Source organism: Neofelis nebulosa, chromosome 14 (genome assembly GCF_028018385.1).
Source record: "Neofelis nebulosa isolate mNeoNeb1 chromosome 14, mNeoNeb1.pri, whole genome shotgun sequence".
In the NCBI taxonomy this organism is placed as follows: Eukaryota; Metazoa; Chordata; class Mammalia; order Carnivora; family Felidae; genus Neofelis; species Neofelis nebulosa.
In genome coordinates this window covers 14,055,664-14,075,140 of record NC_080795.1, presented here as the reverse complement: position 1 = coordinate 14,075,140, position 19,477 = coordinate 14,055,664, and the positions used below count along the sequence as shown (strand labels likewise).

Here is a 19,477-nt window from a genome sequence, read left to right as displayed (position 1 = left end):
TTGTATGCATAAATTCCATGGCATCTGTAACAGTACCAGTTAAACCTGAATTTTCCAATCAACTTAATCATCAGAGTATTCTGAGGAACTTTAGAAGACTAATTTTAAGACCTGAAGGACGAACATTTACTTTCTAAATTACTATAAAAATTATCCCTTAAGAAACTGAGCACTAGAAAACAGAATACTCTACCACAGAAGGCCAACAACCTGTGTTAAAGTATCCCTAGGTTTGATACGAATTAGATCTAAGTATACAAAAACAATTTAAATCATTAGCCAAAAACATTAACCACTTTTCCAGATAAAAGATTCATTTTTGTTATTTATAATACTAAAGCCAGATGAAGGCATTTAATTTTAAAGATATATTACACATCTAACTGCAAAAATTTTTAATTAAACAATTACTCAGCTAGATCAGTGCAAGGAAATATAAATGCTTGCATAACTGTAATCTGTGAATAATTACTTGAGATAGTTCACCAACAATTCTAGTTTTCACAAACCTGCTTCAAAAGGTCCATTTTAAAAAATTTTCTTTTACCTAGGTGTTATTATGAGTAACTTGAATTCTTGTACTCCTAAGATTAAATTGTGAAACTCCTAAGATTTCAGGTAATTTTCAATTTTTATCTCCAATAAACCCAGTTTTCAACATTCCAGTGTTAGTACTCTTTAAAAGGTAAATGTGTGCCCTGATTACAGATAATTATTTTTAGTATTACAGAAACATAATTGCTAAAACCTGTTCACTAGTACTGACTAGGAGAGGGAGGATAATACACCCTTACTGGCATCAAATTTTAAAACTTCTCTTTAAACAGCATATGAGGGGCGCCTGGGTGGCTCAGTCGGTTAAGCGGCCAACTTCAGCTCAGGTCATGATCTCACAGCCCATGAGTTCGAGCCCCGCGTCGGGCTCTGTGCTGACAGCTCAGAGCCTGGAGCCTGTTTCAGATTCTGTGTCTCCCTCTCTCTCACCCTCCCCCGTTCATGCTCTGTCTCTCTCTGTCTCAAAAATAAATAAATGTTAAAAAAAAAAAATTTATAAAAAAAATAAACAGCATATGAATATACATTCAAATTATAATAACAATTTAATATAAAACCTAAAACCTTCTATTTAAACACCACAAAACAAACCTTTGTAGGTATTTTTATCCCAACATAAGGAAACTTTTATGAGACAAACTTAAAATTGGGTTCACTACATAAATACCTTTAATTCTTAAAAAAAATAATGGTTTTCTGAAACTTTGAAAGTTTTTTTTTACAAGTCCAATTTTATGCAGAATTCCAATATATAAAACAGACAAAAGAAGGAAGGGCACAGCTCTGGTTGCTGCATGGGTGGGATCACGGGTGCCCTTCCCTGGTTTTCCCTAGGCAGACCTGAAGCACCTCTGTGGAATGCCAAAAAAACCAATCCTCTAAGCCCCTGTGACAAATAAATTATACAAGATCTGTTACTAGGTAAAACAAGAGGATTCTTACTGGTTGTAATTTTCAAACATTTAACTTCCATTAAAACTCCTTGAAAACAGAGGCTGAACAAGTCAGTCAGAGGATCTTCATAACTGCATCCTTGCTTTAGAAAATCATTTTATTATAGTCGAGGATGAAATCAAGTAGCAAAAAAAATTCAAATATTTAAAATTTAAAACAATATCAAAAATTTATCTGATCACGAAGACCTTTTTGAGAAAATATCTACTATACCTCATAGTATCAGAATTTCTCAAAATAAGTTGGCAAACTCAAAAAAAGTTGGAAACACTGCCCTAAGAGATGTTAACCGAGATTACTGTATGGGCCCAAATATAATAGAATATCGTATATATTTCTTTTAAACCTTGCACTACAATTCAAAACAAAGATCTTCTTCTATTTTCCGGTGATAGCATTCTTTGACAACCTTCAGGTGGAAAGTAAATATCTGTTATTGAGATCAGAAAGTTAGATTATTTAAGTATGGAATGAATTTTTTCATTCTTTTATGAGCAGCCAAACTTTCATAGATTTTATCACCCATTTTTATTTTCTCATTTATTTACTTCTTCCCAACATAAGCTAGGAATGTAGATCAACAGATATGAGGGGGTGGTTAACAAGAAATGACCAAGAGGTAGATCAGATTGAACATAACCATGGCGCTCCACAGTCCTGAAAATAATCCTACATACCACAAATTGGGAACTACTTCTTTTCAAATTTTCCCTACAACTGTAAAGGTCTGCAATAATATTTGGTTCCTTATTCTTTTACAATGTAAACAAAATCTAGAGGTTAAGATTTCAAGGTACATTTTTCATCTACTGTTTTTTAAGCAAAACAACAAAAGCAGTCTTCATTCCAGAATATTCTCTCCCAAGACACTAGTTAACAATGAAAGTTTCTTTTTTAAATTTGTTGCTAGTGAGGACATATTTTTATTAATAAACAAATGGATGCAGATACGGTATATAGAGACCAAAGAATACTCTTGTTTTTCAATGCTGAAATCTAAATTACACCTGTTTACAAATTCACAGGATTATCTGTGAAAAATCCAAACATAAAAGAACCTCAAGAGTCACCAGTTATTTGATTTTATGAAATTCTCCAAGCCTATAACATAGAAGGCGAGTATGTTTATAAAGTCTTCTATTCCCTACGTTACCTAGTTGTATTAAAACTTTAATTACCAACAAAACTCAAATTGGAAAAGAAAACACTATATTAACCAAAAATTTCAGGCATAAACTAGTCCTTTCCCACAAATGTGTAGCTAATTAAATCTTGCAATTTGCTTTGGCTATAAAGACATGGCAGCGACATTAGAAGGTTAAATTCTCTCAACGTTCAAAAAAAATCTAACCACACCGCATACAAATAATGTCCATCTTCAAATCTTTGTATTTCGCACTCTAGTTTCAGCCAGGTAGAATTTCTAAAGAATTCTCCTGTACCACAAAGCTGCAACTGCTATTCACTATTATGCAGGCACACTAGATTAATACATGTTATGGTTAGCCTCATTCAATTAAGACATCTATTTGAAAAATCAATTAATACTAATGTAAGTTTAATTTCCTAAATATGGGACTGTCAGACTTACCTGATTTGTCTGGCTACTTAAGTATGGCTCAAAATCATCATCATTTACAGCATCTTTTTGATGAATCGAACCGTTTTGTACTGAAACTAAAAAATATGTTTATATTAGATGTGTGGTAATTACCTTTATGAAACTGACAGAATAACCTAAAATATTCAGTATTTTTCAACCAACTCAGAAAGTTATCCTGAGTTGTTCTCTTCATTAAAAAATCCTCTTAGAAATTTAACTTGATTTAGATACAAATATTTATGTGTCACCAAAAACTTACAAAGCTTGTATATACCCAAGATTACATAAACTATATACACCTCCCATTACCAAAAACATAATGTAAACACCCCAATATCAACATGGTAGTAAGCAATTAAATTGTTGGAAGGGTTCCCTAATACTATATTTGAATCTAAAATAACTTCAAATAGTGTTGTAGATCATAGAATCCTGAATGTTCTCTACCTTTGTTAGATCTTTATATTAGTCCAATAAAGGCAAATAAAGAACAAAATTAACTTTCTTTGTAACTAAAGTCAGAGTAAATGTCTTAAAGAAAGTGGCTAAAGTTCACTGAAGCAGTTATCACAATGAATAAATTATAAAAAATCTAAAGAAAAGGGGTCTTAATTCTAAACCAAAATATTATAAAGACTTTCACTTGGAAGCACAAATAAAGTTAAGACACTAAAGAGAACCATGGTTGTTCTTCCAACACATAAGAAAACCAGAGAATAGTTTATAATGCCTTATTTGTTCAGAGATCATTTCCAAAAATGCTCTATAAAACTGTCATTCTGACTGCTGTCTCAGAGGGCTTTTGAACACAGACTAGAAGAAGGTTCTGGGTTCCAATCCCAATTCTAACACTGAGAAGCTGAGTGATATCTAGTTAGTGACTCAGCCTCTCTAACTCTATCTCTCTATACAAAGAGGTTATTATTAGTACCTACCTCATTGATCTGAGGATTCAATGACAGTATTCAATAATCTTGGATATTACTTGACATAAAATATTACAAGATCCAAATAAGACTAAAAATTCTTTAGGACCACATAAACAGAAGTTTTACAAGGCTAAAACTTGATATAATGACACTGTCTAAATATACTATTCTACTTCTGAAACACATGCGAGATGAAAAAAGCTGAAAGTTTCTAACGGATGTTGACTAATCCCTCAGAAACAACAACAAAAAAAACCCTGCAGTATGTGAAAATTGACTGCTTAAAAATACAGTGTCACAAAGTATTATAAATTAAAGCTGGGGGTATGGATTTAAGTTGTGTGTTTCTCTATAGCATCATTACATTTTGATTTACCCTAATTTTTCCAAAGAGTTTAGATAACCAAAAATGTAGTATTATAAGCTGACAGTGGCACGGGAGCAAAGATAGGTGAAATACCTTAGTTCTTTGCCACCCACTGAGTAGGGATGATCACTCAAAGAAATGATACTACTCTGTGAAGCCTTCAAAGTAGACCTCCTATGATGCTACATTGCCCTCAAATATCAAAAGAGCAACATGAAGGTCACCTTGATCCTGGCTCCACCGGGGTGGTTTAACTGTATTTGGTAAGGATTGCATTAGAGCCAAGGTTGAACTAAATATGCTCCCTAGAATTTAAACAGGTTAACAGCCACTAAAACCAAAAATAAAGAGGTGGTACCTTAGGTTATTTCTGCTGGGCTAATCATTTCAGCCCACAAGATTCTAACATACCTGTTCTCCTTTACCACCCCTTCATCGAAGGGGTCTGTCTAGTCTCTCTTGAAAAAAAATCTTCACTACACTATTGGACTATTACACTAGTACGTACTATTATCTGACACAGCTACCCATTTCAAAATTACAACTATTTCTTATATTCATTAGATTCTCAGAAATTTAGCCCATACTGCTCATATAGTAAACAAAAAAAAAAAGTACCCCCTTAAAATCCATCTAAATGTATATTACAGTGCTATTCTTACTCATTTCCTCTGTTCTATTCTTTCTCTTCTAATTCTAAGATGCTGAGACTAAGAACAAAATATTCTCATGTACTAAGTAAATATACAGTCTGTGCGTAAGTGATGCATGAATATGTCTAAAAAGTCCTAAAAGATTATTCAAGGGGTACGTCAATCTAAGGAAAAAAATATTTAATCAAAAGTACTGCACAAATACTGACAAGCGATTTGCATTAAATTAGAATCTGAATAGGCTAGCCCTTGAGTTTCAAAACCATACCTTTCCTTAAGAAATTCAGCTGTCTTAAAGACTGTAGTTTTTGAACATTACTTAATGACAAACTAATGTCTTGGAACCTGAAAGCCATTAAATAGTAAAGAAATCCAAGCCAGTTCCATAGTCTGTACAAGTTCTTCAGGGAAAAAAGAACAGATGACTTACATGATTCTTCGCCTGTTTCCTCTGCTCTATGAAGCAGAGTCAAATCAAGATAGAACATGGGCCTTAGGAGCCAGGTGATTCTTTGCTCTGGTCCTGACTACATCAAGTTAGGAAAGTCAACAGATCTGTGCATCATGTTTTCCCACCTACAAAAACAGCGACAATACCATATACCCTCTATCTCCTTACAGGAATGTTTTGAGGGTTAATAATAAAATGAAGCCTAAAATGACAATAAAGTGCTTAGCAATCATTTCCAGAGGGAGTGTAGGGAGAGGACACAAAAGAATACTGCATTTTCTACTACTTTTCTGAAACACTAAATAACAGCCAAATTCAACCTAATTCTTTTAACCTGCAGTTGTACCAAGCAATTCTGTCCCTCTGTTGGAAAGGGATGGGGGAGAGAGGAGGGCAAAGATAAACTCCTTTCCATGTACTGGTCTATTTTTACACTTAAGGCACAGGAGAAAGTTGGTAGCAAGACTACTAGGAGTATGGGATCTGACACTTTTATCTGTGGTGCCTGCGGGAAAAGGAGAGGTTCCCTTGTATCCTAGCAAGCAAAACTTCTACTTATTAATAAATAACAGTGATATAATATCAATTTTAAATTACAGACCGATATAAGTAAATAAATAAATAAAGGACCAATAGTTAACTAGCCTTAAATTTCTACAAAGCTTCAGTACTACCCTAGCCACGTATAATAAAAGAGTTCTAATATTTAATATAAAGAAAATCTATTAACTAAAAAGAACTCAAACTTCCAAAAAAAAGTACACCTAGAATTACAACGTATACTATGAAAGCATTTTTGCCTTACAAAGAGATTGATACAGAATTCCTTTCACATTTTAGCTGTTAGTGCATATCCTTAAGGATATGCAGGGAAAAAAGCCTTAGAAAATCAAAAACACTAAAGACAGGTGTTAGGCTAACACTGTCAAATGAAGATAATTCAGAAAAGAAATACAGCATCTCTGAAATTATATTAAGTCAACCGAAGAGGATTCTGCTTTCAGAACTCTGACAACTCCTCAGCAACATATATTTTTTCTGTTTGAGAAGTTCTGAATTCAAGTTTAGTACTCATATTCTTAAACCACTCAGGCTGTAGTTCAAGAAAAATAACTTTGCTTTCTGCTTCACAAAAGTAAACAGAATAACTGTAAAACACTTTTACTAGCTTGAAAACCAAGTCAGCTAAGGCACAGGAGTTTTTCTCAAACACACACATAGCTACTTGTATCAGTTCACTGGAGTGCTGCCTTCGCCTTGTAATTCTCCCTGCAGGGGCATAAAAATACAAGTAATGTATATGTGTATTTGTGCACTTGCGGCATGTACCATTTTAAAGCATCTTAAATGATTACCAATACTTTTAGGCCAGTAGAGTTTTTCCCTCCTGCCATGTCTTAGAAAAAGTCTCCCTGCACCTTAAAAATAGATGAGGTGAGGCAGGTGAAAAGAAATCCAGCAAATAAAATGGCCACCAGAGCAGTGGACTCCCGTCCGTAATTGTCATTCCTCATAACATACAATAGGATTTACAGCTAGAATTACCACTTTCATTTTATAGATAGAAGGGGAAATTCTGACCAAAAGGTGCAATGTGTTCAAGCTCACTTGGCAAGTCAGTAGCCACAGGAAGTATTAGAACACAGGTCTCCTAGTGATCCCAGTCCATTGTTCTATCCATGGATAAAACTATGAACGGGACAATAAGGGTGAAAAAAAGAAAATTTCTTAGAATAAAGAGCTATCCAAATAAATACTTTTGTGTGTCTAAATACATCTAAAAGAGGTTACACGGATGGATCAAAAAAATTTTAATAACCAAAAAATATTTATAGTCAATATGCAATAGTGTCACAGGTAATTTACAACTATAACATCAAAGATACCACCTAAGTGAAATGACTATATCACAGATTAGTTCAGTAATGGCTTACAATGCTGTAGATGCTTTATGTTGTTTTGTTAAACAAGTATGTACTTCATTGAACTTGCATACTTACCTTAGAGCAGGTAACACAAAACACTTAGCATTTCAAATAGCCTTGCAAAGTGCCACCTCCCCACAGATCTAGGATAAAATAATTTATGCTAGGCAATAATGACCACAGATTTCATATATCTCCAAGTCTATATACTTCCTCATGAGCAGACTAGCAAAAAAAAAAAAAATTAATGGATCATTCTTTTCAAATTTACAAATGAGTATTTTAAAACATTTAAAATAAACAATATCGAATTGAAGTTTATGCTTACAACAGAAAATAATTCTAAAATTAAAATTTTACCTCTAAAAATTAAAAACTGAAATTTCTAAATACGTACATACTCCCCCAAAATACATCCTTAATCACAAGAAATTCATGGTAAATTCATGGTATCTGATACAGTGCCATTCATCTGGTATGTACAAATTCTCAAATAAAATGCACTACAACTCAAAGAAAATTAACTGAGCTGAGTACCCAAAACCTATTCTTTTCGAATTTGCAAAGGCAAATAAAAACGCTAAGAGTATAAAGAACACCAATAAAGACTGTGAACTTGTATCTCAAAAGCTACTGTACATCTTATTTTTTAGGTAATACCATACTACTGAAATAAAAAACAGGAAACATAATTCTATTTAGTCTGATATCAGGCCCTATTACAAAATGTTATAAATATGTAATTCACTGTAATGTTAATTGGCACTGTCCCAAGAAAGCAGTTATTGTTCTATACTTACTAATGTCACATGGTTAATGTCATAATGTTTCAGTCAGTTGACTGTATTTTCCATATTAAGAGGCACAAAATACACTTATTTTTTTTAATGCTTTACTTTCAATAGTACTTTTTTTTTTTTCAAAGACTAAATCATATCACCGTAGCAGAAACCTCACAAACTATTTCCTTCTCAGTCCTTTCTAAAATACCAGCTTGAGTCACACCTTGCCACCAGGACTGCGCCTGTTCAGTTTTGATCTCTCTGGTGTTACTGCCTCATTGCAACTGACTTCAGTAGAACCAGTGATTAACAGTACAATTTTCACTAATGTGACATGGAATACAACTTGAGTTGCATTCTCCAGTGTAACCTAGCAATGTCGAACAACATGTCCACTTATCTGCACACATTTGTAGAAATTTTTGTGGCAGAAGTTACATAATACAGATAAATTGCAAAATTAAAGACATGTCACCACATTCCTAGTCCCTCCTTAACTGAGATATGACTAAGAAAACGGTTTCTCCTGCCACTCTGGTTTCTATGCAAGTGGCTTCAAAGCAAGGGAACCACAGAAGTTTGGGACAGCATTTCGCTGCTTTAGCCATGATTAATATTTCTCTAAACCTACATTTCAAAACACACAAACCAACCAACCCCCAAAATGGTGCAAAAAGGCCCTCTCAAAGTTTAGAAGTCACATCGAACCAACATTAAGAAATAAGAGAAAAATATTCAAACTCACCTTTATTTCCTTGCCCTTTAGGTCTCTGCGCAGCAAGACGGGAGGTGTGATAATGAGAAGAAAAAAGAGAGAGAAAGTGTGTTAATCAAAGACATTATCAAAGACAAGTTATTTTCAACAATCCGCGTAGGAGGAAAACCCACCACATCCTCCATAGCCTCCAATTTCCCAACCACCCCCAGTCTTTAAACCTCCCACCCGCCACTCAAAACCCGTCTCCCAGACCTCGCCTGGTCTCAGCCCCACGCCGGCCGCCCTCAGATGTGCCCTAAGGCCCCCTAGGAGCGGTCCTTCCCCCACCCACCGCGGCCCCGCGGCCTCCCGCCTCGGCCGCAGGCTCGGGGGCAGGGCGCACGCCCCGGCCCGGGCGGCAAGACCGCAGCAACTTGAGCCCAGAGCACCGTTATGGGGCCGGCAGCGGCGGCGACGGGGAGGAGCCCGAGCCCCACGCGAGGGTGGAGCTCCGGGGCTCGGGCCTTCGCCGAGCCTGAGGCCTCTGCTCCCTCACCTGATCCACGCTAGTGGCTGACATTCTTCACCGCAACCCGAGAGCTGCTGCTGCCGCCGCCGCCGCCGCCGCCGCCGCCGCCTGGGCCTCTCCCCGTGCACTCACAGCAGTTGGCTGCCGCCCTCGGCCGAGTGACTGATCCAGCCGCCGCCGCTGCCGCCGCTCGCCGAGAAGCCAGAAAGACGGCCTCGCGCTCGGGGGTCCGTGGAGGGGGCCCTTCTGCTCGGCGTGCAGGCTGCTCTTCCCCCTCTCGCTCTCCGCTCCTCGGGTCCACAATGGCGGACAGACTCCCTAGTCTCACTTCCGCTCCGAGCCTCCCTGACCTTCCGCTCTCCACTCTGACGTCCCTGCTCACCTCGCTCTTCCTCCCCCACCCACCCGCCCGCTACCGACCTTGGCTCCGCCTGCGCGTCGCCACGTCACCGGAGACGGGGACCGAGGGTCGGCCCCTGGACGCATGCGCCGGGGAGGCAGTGCGCCTGTGCGGCCGCGAGCGCCACCTTCCAGGGTCGCTTCTGCGGCTTCTTTTGGTCGGGCTCGCATGCTGCGGGGCGCGCGGCGGGCGGCTGTAGCGGGAAGCCGGCCGGAATGGGATGCCAGCGCACTCTGGGCAGGAAGTGCGGCTGCCAGGGATTGCGGAGCCGGGCCGGAGGCGCAGGGCCGGCGGCGCCCTCCTTATGACGGAGAGGACGTTGGTGGGTTGCAGCGTCGCAGCCACCGCCGCACCGCCCCGGGTGCGCGAGCAGCGGTGGCAGGGCCTCCGCCAGAGCCTCCTGAGGCCATCCACGGCCACGTGGGCGGCTGGGTGAGTCAACCACCCTCGGGACAGAGTTGCTGGGCCTTCCGCAAGACTTCGCACGTGCAGCGAAAGTGGCCAGGTCAGAGCTCTGGGCACTAACACTTAAAAGCAAATAGGAGGTGCGCCGGCAAGGGTTGGTTCTCACCAAAACCCAGGCACATGCTCAGAATAACTCACAATGCTTCCCTAACCTCTGGAGTCAAATTTACCACCCAATTCCTACACTTGTGTTCCCCTCCCCTAATGTTAAGTTGATTTTGTCGAAGAAGTTACCTCGGCAAAGGTACGCATAGTTATGCGAAGCTTTTCAGTCGAAAAGTTAATTTCAAAAGAAACTGGTAAAGTGACTCTTTTGCAAATTGGCAAAACGAAAGTAGCCGATTTGCAAGATTTTGAAACTTATGTTGAAATAATGTCTTTGCAATAAAGACAAAGATTTCTTGCCTAACAGATATAATGCGGACTCTAAAGAAAGAAATAATTTAGATTAGTAAATTCTTTATTTAAACGCCGTCAAATAAGTGATAATTGAGAAAGTATGAAATTGTTGAATGATAGGATTCAATTTGTGTTTCACACTACAACGTATTTTAGAAGCACTGAGAAACAGAACTGGAACTTATCTTGAGAGTCTACTGCTTCTTGTAAATCACCAAGAGGCATTTTTCATATCAGGTCAGCTTCCCATGCTCTCTTATTTTGCCACAGGTCCCAGGGACTCGGGTGGAATTTCAGCTCAGGTTGATCACTCTTGCCACTTCCCAAGACTTCTCCCACCCTTCCAATTACTCTTCTCAATCTGCGGTGTACCCATTCTTCATTCCCATACAGAACTTTATGGCGTGCAAGAGTTTGCTGCTACATGCTATGAGGGGGGAAAGAATATACAAGAGGAAGCTTGTGAAATCTTACAGGCCTTGTCCTTAATTATCTTTGTTGAAAACAATGGCTTTGGAATCCAACCCACTGGAGTTTGAATTCTCACTGGGCTAGAATTAGTTGCACAACCTTGGGAAAGTTACTGAAACTTTCTAAGACTTAGTTTCCTAATGAATAAAGTAAGGTCAGATATGTACAATTCCTGGCAAAGAGTGAGCTTCCAACAAGCATGGCCAGTTTCAGATTCCTTTGCTAAACAATTACCAGAATGGTGGGAATAGCTTACGTTCACTGAGTGAATGTTCATTATATGTCAGGCACTGTAATTATTTAAATTACAGTTCTGTTGCAAAAACTAGCACACAGTAGGTTAAGAAACAGAATAACACAGCTAGTCACTGGGAGCCAGGATTTAAACACAGGCAGTCTGGCTCCAGAGCTTGTGCTCTAGCCACCATAAAATACTGCCTAATGACATGATGTTGCATGAGCTTTCTGTTCTCTTTCTGCTCTTCAACAGTCTCCTTCCTTGCTTATTGTGCTTCCTAGCACTGAGGTCTGAACTTGCAGAATGGAGTGGTAACTACCATGAAATATAAGCCCATTTAATTTAGTATTAAATATTATTGTTTGAAGTACTTCAAGGGACTACCTTAAATCATCTCTTCCAGAAGTATGCAGATGAAATTTTCAAAAATTTTTGGAAAATGCTGCTCTAGAGTTTAGATTCTAGACAAAATTTGACTTTTCTACAGGGCTACCAGTATATATCAGGCCCTTGGTAAACAAAACACTATTCAAAGCTTGGAAAGGAGTGGGTAGGTTAGGGTTCAGCCCCCATTTACCTGTCGGCCATCCCGGTGCCTTATCCAGTAGACTTCTACTTCTCTATAACTCTAAGCGATGGCCCTGCATTTCTGCATGACTTTTTCTATCAGTTCAAATTAGGTTCAGCTGCAGGTGACATCAAGTCCAAAATAATAAGAACTTAAGCTAGAGGTCTGTTTTTCTCATATATATATATATATATATATACACATATATATATATATATATACATACATATACACACACACACACATGCATATGTATGTGTGTAAATATATGTATATATATGTATGTGTGTATATATACATATGTGTGTGTGTGTGTATACATATAAATCTGGACATTGTCAGTCCAGGGCTTGGGCTGTTGTCACAGTGTTAAGTATCCAGACTCCTAGCCTGTTGGTCCACCGTCCTCACAATAACACTGTGATCCAAGATGGCTGCTCAACTTCCAGGCATCATATATTCCTACCAACAGAAAGCAAGGTGAAGAAAAGCATGTCTCTCCTTCATGGACATTTTGAGAAATTGCATTTCCTACTTCTGTCTACCTCCTACTATCTAGAACAGTCTTATGAAAACACCTAGTTGAAGGAAACTTGGAAAACATTCTGGGTAGCCATGTGTCAGAGAGTTTACTACCAAGGAAGAAGGGCATGGTAGGTCATGGGAGATAACTAGTTAATACCAAACTGTGTGCATAATTACCCAGATTGACTTCCTTACCTTGTACTAGAGTGTTGATTTGAGGGTTACAAATAAATTTTAACTGAGTAGGCATTTGCAAGTACAGAAACACAAGAATAATAAGAATCAATTGTATTTAAAGTGACAAGTATAGGGGTGCCTGAGTGGCTCAGTCGGTTAAGCATCCACCTCTTTATTTCAGCTCAGGTCATGATCTCACAGTTAGGAGATTGAACCCTGTGTCGGGCTCTGCACTGACAGCACGGAGCTTGTTTGGGATTCTCTCTCTCTCTCTCTCTCTTTCAAAATAAATAAACTATATATATATATATATATATATATATATATATATATATATATAAATATATAAACAAATAAATAAACTTATAAACAAATAAACAAATAAACATATATATATATAAACAAATAAAGTGACAAGTATAGTGATTGACACAGTGTAAATAATAATTAAGAGTTCCTTTCCCTTGCAGGTACATACTATGATACTGACTTGTTAAAATTTTATATGAGTACTGTGGTTCTCTAAGTTAAATATATTAAAAAGCAATGTGCAGATTAAATATGTCATACGTAGTTGATTAAAAGTCTTGGTTGAATCATAGAATGTCAGATACAACTTTCTAGCCTATGAGAGAATCAGATTTAGCTTAAATGTTTTAAAATTAGAACATTTTTCCAAAACACAAACAATCCAATTAAAAGATAGCCAGAGGACCAAAATAGACATTTTTCCAAAGGAGATAAAGACATGTCCAACAGACGCATGAAAAGATGCTCGACGTCACTCATCAGGGAAATGCAAATCAAAACCACAATGAGATATCACCTTATACCTGTCAGAAGGGCTAAAATTGAAAAAAGGAGAAATAACTGTTGACAAGGTGTGGAGAAAAAGGAACCCTCATACACTGTTGGTGAGAATATAAATTGGGGTAGCCACTGTGGAAAACAGTATGGAAGTTGCTCAAAAATTTAAAAATAGAACTACCATATGATCCACTACTGGGTTTTTACCCAAAGAAAATGAAGACACTAATTCAAAAAGACATACACACCCCTGTATTTATTTTAACATTATTTAAAATAGCCAAGATATAGAACTAACCTAAGTGTCCATCAATAGATAAATGCATAAAGAAGATGTGATACATACACACAAAAATACATGGGAATATTATGCAATTATTAAAAAGGCTAGATCAGGCCATTTGCAACAACATGGATGGATCTAGAGGGTATAACGCTAAGTGAAATAAGTCAGACTGAGAAACACAAATACGTGATTTCACTCATGTGGGATCTGAAAAAAAAAATGAATAAATGAAAAGAATCAGATCTATAAATACAGAGAACAAACTGGTGGTTGCCAGAGGGGAAGAGGGTAGAAGATGGGCAAAATGGGTGAAGGGGAGTGGTAGATACAGGCTTCCAGTTATGGAATGAACAAGTCAAAGGAATAAAAGGCACAGCATAAGGAACATAGTCAATGATATTGTAGTAGCATAGTGTGATGATAGATGGTAGTTATGCTTGTAGGGATAGTAAGATGTATAAACTTGTTAAATCACTGTGTTGTATACCTGAAACTAATGTAACATTGCACATTAATTATACTTAAATTAAAAATTTAAAAAAATAAAACTACAGCACTTTTGTCAATACTAAATCCACCATAAGCTCAAAGACTGACTACGTGTTATTAAAAGGGATTTGTACTTCCCGGAATTTCACATAGATATCAAATAAAAGATTTTAAAAGGAAAAAGATTCATTTTTAATGTGAAAATGTTGAAGAATTCCAGTTTTGCTTATAAGTGTTTTTTTAATTGGAAACTTCAAATGGAAAATTTTCATATTTCTGGTAAATCTAACAATTAAATTAGATTTGGATTGAAAAGAGTATAAAAGGACAATACTTGTAAATGTCATTCAAAAGTCAGAGTGGTACAGTCAAACTTCTGACTTCGACGCAGGTCATGATCTCATCATCCATGAGTTCGAGCCCACAGCTCTGTGCTAACAGCTCAGAGCCTGGAGCCTGATTTGGATTCTGTGTCTCCCTCTCTCTCTGCCCCTCCCCCACTCACTCTGTCTCTCTGTCTCTCAAAAATGAATAAAAAAAAATTTTTTTAATCAGAAATGTAACTGGGTTTTTAAAACAATGAATATGTTAATTAAATCTTGTTTAATAATATTGAGTGTATAAATCTCCTGAAACTGACCAAAGACCTCTTCTTTATAAAAATAATACTGTTTCTTATTGACAAATACTGAATGCTTTCTATGATTGTAGCACATTGTGAGGCATTTTGGGGGAAATGCGAAAAAGACATGAATCTTATACTCAAGAGAACTTGTCTAGTTACAAAGATAAAATATGCCACAATAATACTTAGTTCAATAGTGATTTACAGTTTGTGATTTACATTCCTTTTTTCTTCTTTTTTTTTTTTTGGAGAGAGAACATGCACATGCGCAAGCAGGGGGAAGGGGTAGAGAGACAGAGAAAATCTCAAGCAGGCTCCACATTCAGCAGGGAGCCCGACCCACAGCTTGATCCCATGACCCTGGGATCATGACCTGATCTGAAGCCAACAGTCGGATGCTCATTCAACTGAGCCACCCAGGCACCCCTGTAATTTACATTCATATGTGGGGCATAACCTCAGTCCTCTGAGGTAGGATAGGTAGTATATAATTCATTTGCAAAAGAAGAAATTTAGACTTAAGTCGTAATAGTAAGTGATAAAATGATTCAGCTGGAATTAGAACATAGTTTTTCAGATGGTTACGCCAGTTTTCTGAACAAGTTTAAGGCGATTTTTTGGAAAGGCCTCTGCTTTTTCCAAAATAATAAAATTCACGAGCTGAGTGCCATTGGAGTATTATGAGAGCAGCAGATGTTAGGAAGTGAGCTTTGAGTGGGTAGCATTTACATGGACAGTGAAGAGGAAAAATGTAGATGGTGGGAGCATGGAAGCAATAACTCATCACTGGTATAATGGAGAGGTGGAGAACAAGAACCCTGGAATTTGCTGACTTATAGAGAAGTACTGATTCTCTCCAACTGACCTTAATAGGACTCTTGCTCCTTCATCTACCCCACCCCCAATACTGCAATGGGACTAGACAAGAGAGTTCTCTCCCAGGCCAATGAGATGAGTTACCACTGATTTCAGCCCAGCAGGTTGCATGTGGAAATAAAGTAGCTGCCCCCCCCTCCCCAACTCCAAACCAAAGCGCTCACCTCTCCCTTATGGGTATGGCTGCTCACTGCTCTCAGGCTGCATTTGTGACAGTTTTAGAGAAGAAAAGGATCGGGTTCCTCAGGTATAAGATAGAGTAGGCTCAGTAGGCTACTCAGTAGGTTAAGTGGCTCAGTAGGTTAAGCGTCCAACTCTTGATTTAGACTCAGGTCATGATCTCACAGTTCGTGAGATCGAGCCCCGAGTTGGCCTCTGTGCTGACAGCATGGAGCCTGCTTGGGATTTTCTCCCTCCCTCTACCTCTCTCTCTGCCCTCCCCCACTTGTACCCTCTCTCTCTCAAAATAAACTTAAAAAAAAAAAAAAAAGATACAGAGGGGCCGGTGCCGTGACTACATCTATTTCTGCCACTACAATAGTGACATGGGTAACTGGCAATGGTCCACACACGTAAATACAGAATTACAGACTGTTGATAGCTGAAGGAGGGATGTTTTTTGAACTCATCAACACCAGTGGAACTAACGGATTCGAGGGTCACAGTCCCGTTCTTTTGTATGAAAGTGCTCAATTTTGTGACCCTCGTTCTTCCAGGCAGGGGCAACTTATAGATTCATGTTTTTATTTCCAAAAGGCTTCTCCGCCTAGTTGTCCTGTCTGGGTTCCTTCAGGGTGCTATAACAAAGTACCACAGCCTGAGTAGTTTATAAGGCACAGAAATTTATTCCTCACAGTTCCAGAGTCTGGGAAGTCAAGATCCAGCCTTCAGTATGGACATGTTCTAGTGAGGGCCTTCTTTCTGGTACATAGCTGGCACGTTGCTGTGCCCTCACTAGCAGAAGGGGTAAGAGATTTTGGGGGGGCGGGAGGGAGTATCTTTTACAACAACACTAATCTCTTTCATGAGACCTCTGCCCTCATGACTTAATTTCCTCCCAAAGGCCTCACACTTCCTAACACCATCACATTAGGCGTTAGGATTTCGGCAGATGAGTTTGTGGGGGATGTAAACATTCAGACCGTAGCATGCCCTTCTTCACCTGTTAACATTTTTCCATTCTTCAAGATCCAACTGTGAGTTTTCCTATAAGGCCTTTGATGTTATCAGTCAAAATTAATTGCCCCCTCCTCCAAAACCCCAGAGTACCTTGTAAACAACCAACTATCATATCAGTCTGACTCATAACTACGATTAATTGAGTGCCTATTACATGGCTAATGTGTACCAGGTCATTTACATACGTTATGTAATTTAGCCTCACTGTGGTATATCTCCATTTTATACTTGAGACAACTGGCATTTGAAAATACTCTGCTTCTGATTCTGTGTCTCCCTCTCTCTCTGCCCCTTCCCCGTTCATGCTCTGTCTCTCTCTGTCTCAAAAATAAATAAATGTTAAAAAAAAATTAAAAAAAAGAAAATATTAAGTAATCTGCTTAAAGTCATTTGGGTAGTCATATGTTGGTTTGTAATGTGCCAGTAAAACACGTTGGTTTGTAACAGTGTAACAAGAACTCCCATGACGAGGTCTTTGAAATGGAGAGTGTCTAGGAAGGCTTCACAAGGTCAAGGAGGCTGTACGGAAGTGGTTAAGAGGGCAGACTCTGGAGTAGGACCTCTGAGTGTGTATCCTGACTTCAGCATTCACTGTAGCCTTGGGCTAATTTCCCTCCATCTCTGCTTAGGTATTGCCTGTGCCTCTTAGGGTTCTTGAAATGATTAAATGAGAGATAATTATGTGCAGTGTTTGGCACTGTCCTGCGAACACAGTAAACACCCAGTAAACATTAGCAATTATCATTATCACCATCTTCTTTATCATCCTCCTCATCATTAAATGTTAAATGTACCAAGCAAGATGTGTGATAAGAGCTCCAGAATTTTACTAACAAAATCTGGGTTCATATCCCAGGAATGTGTCTTCAGAAGGCATGTCTTCAACAGGTGTCTAACACTGTCAATTCCAATTTCTTAATTTCCAAAATGGAGAAAAACATATTAGGGTTGTTTTGAGCATTAAGTGAGAAATCATGTTCAAAAATACTTGGTGAAACTGTTAAGCGTTTTTGCAACAATAGTATTTATTATGAACTGATCTGTAAATATTTTGAGCACTTTATACACTGCTTGCACCACTTAAGTTTTAAAAATTACTAAATCCAAAAGTGTATGGCTAATGATGAAAAGTTGGAGATCTTCACTAATACCTGTTTGTCTTCTCACATAAAGCGATGTTAGTGAGCAGGTGTTAATTCGCTTGTATATGAAATGGTGACCATCTTGCTTAAACTGTGACAATTCAGTTTTGTTTTTGTTTTTGTTTTTAAGTAAGCATACCATAGGGCTTGAACTCACAATCCTAAGATCAAGAGTCATACAGTCTACTGACTGAACCAGCCAGGCACCCCTGTGACAATTCATTCCTAAAGTACTTAGAACATACTTATTATGGATTGAATTGTGTTCCCCAGAAGGATACACTGAAGTCTTAATCCCCAGCACCTCAGAATGTGACCTTATTTGGAAATAGGACCCTTACAGGTGTGATTAGTTAAGACAGGGTAGGACTAAGGTGGGCCTTTAATCCAATATGATTGGTATCCTTATGAGAGAAACAGAAATACAGACATAGAGGGACGAATGAACGCAATGTGATGACAGAGGCAGAGATTGAAGTGTTACAGCTACAAGCCAGGGAACACTGCCAGAAAAACACCAGAAGCTAGGAAGAGGCAAAGTGATTCCTTCTTACAGGTTTCAGAGGGACCATGGCCCTGCTGACACTTTGTTTTTGACTTCTAGCCTCTGGAACGGTCAGATAATAAATTTCTCATTTTTTAAGTCACCCAGATTGTGGTACCTGGTTACAGTGGCCCTACGAAACCAGTACAATACTTTATGAATCCCTTTTAAGAGTGTCAGATGAATTTAATTTTTAAAAAATCAGACTTATTTTGGGGAACTAAAAAAATTCATAAAAAACTGAAATATAATAAAATACCGTCTTGGACCAGTGGTCTACATGAATCCAGAATTCTATGACAGGCAATGAAAAAGAAAGCGAACACATGGATTTTTCAGTCATATATATTTGGCTTCAAATTCTTGCCAAGCCACTGAATAGCTGTGTGAATTTAAGTTATTTAACACTTGCTCAATTTCCTCATTTTAAAAATGGGATCATCGTGCCTATGTCACAGGGTTGCCTATGATACAGTGTCGTTGAGAAGCATTTGTCCAGCATCTGGAATGAGCAGGCAGTTAGCCAGTGTTCTCTCTGAGAAGATGCCAGGGGATTTTCTATACAGCACCATGGTGATTGCACTTTAACTCATTCTCAGATTAAGAAATGCAAGTAATCCTGGGGCGCCTGGGTGGCTAAATTGGTTGAGGGTCTGCCTTTGGCTCAGGTTATGATCCCATGGCTCATGAGTTCAATCCCAAGGTCGGCTCTCTGCTGTCCGCGAGGAGCCTGTTTCAGATCCTCTGTCCCCCTTTCTCTCTGCTCCTCCCCCACCCCCCTCTCTCAAAAATAAATAAAGGGGCGTCTGGGTGGCTCAGTCAGTTAAGTGTCCGACTTTGG

The 19,477-nt window shown here is 38.5% G+C and overlaps 2 protein-coding genes across 7 annotated transcripts in view; one reads left to right on the top strand and one right to left on the bottom strand.

Annotated features, from left to right (window-relative positions):
- Positions 1 to 9,806, bottom strand: part of YTHDF3 (YTH N6-methyladenosine RNA binding protein F3) — a 36,972-nt gene extending 27,166 nt beyond the window's left edge. For 2 of the 6 annotated variants that reach the window (XM_058699682.1, XM_058699685.1), the window contains exons 1-4: positions 9,473 to 9,806; positions 8,965 to 8,989; positions 5,492 to 5,637; positions 3,101 to 3,186 (exon numbers count right to left, since the gene is read on the bottom strand). In XM_058699682.1, coding sequence (XP_058555665.1) covers positions 3,101 to 3,186; positions 5,492 to 5,549 — 144 coding nt within the window. In that variant the 5' untranslated portion in view covers positions 5,550 to 5,637; positions 8,965 to 8,989; positions 9,473 to 9,806. Of the gene's footprint in view, positions 1 to 3,100; positions 3,187 to 5,491; positions 5,638 to 7,512; positions 7,581 to 8,964; positions 8,990 to 9,472 lie in introns of those variants that run through there. The other 4 variants (XM_058699684.1, XM_058699687.1, XM_058699683.1 and 1 more) reach the window with 4 other exon arrangements.
- Positions 9,807 to 9,914: 108 nt separating this feature from the next.
- The window catches only part of TTPA (alpha tocopherol transfer protein), a 59,946-nt gene continuing 50,383 nt past the window's right edge, over positions 9,915 to 19,477 (top strand). The window contains exon 1 of the mRNA XM_058699688.1: positions 9,915 to 10,277. Coding sequence (XP_058555671.1) covers positions 9,930 to 10,277 — 348 coding nt within the window. The 5' untranslated portion in view covers positions 9,915 to 9,929. The remainder of the gene's footprint in view (positions 10,278 to 19,477) is intronic.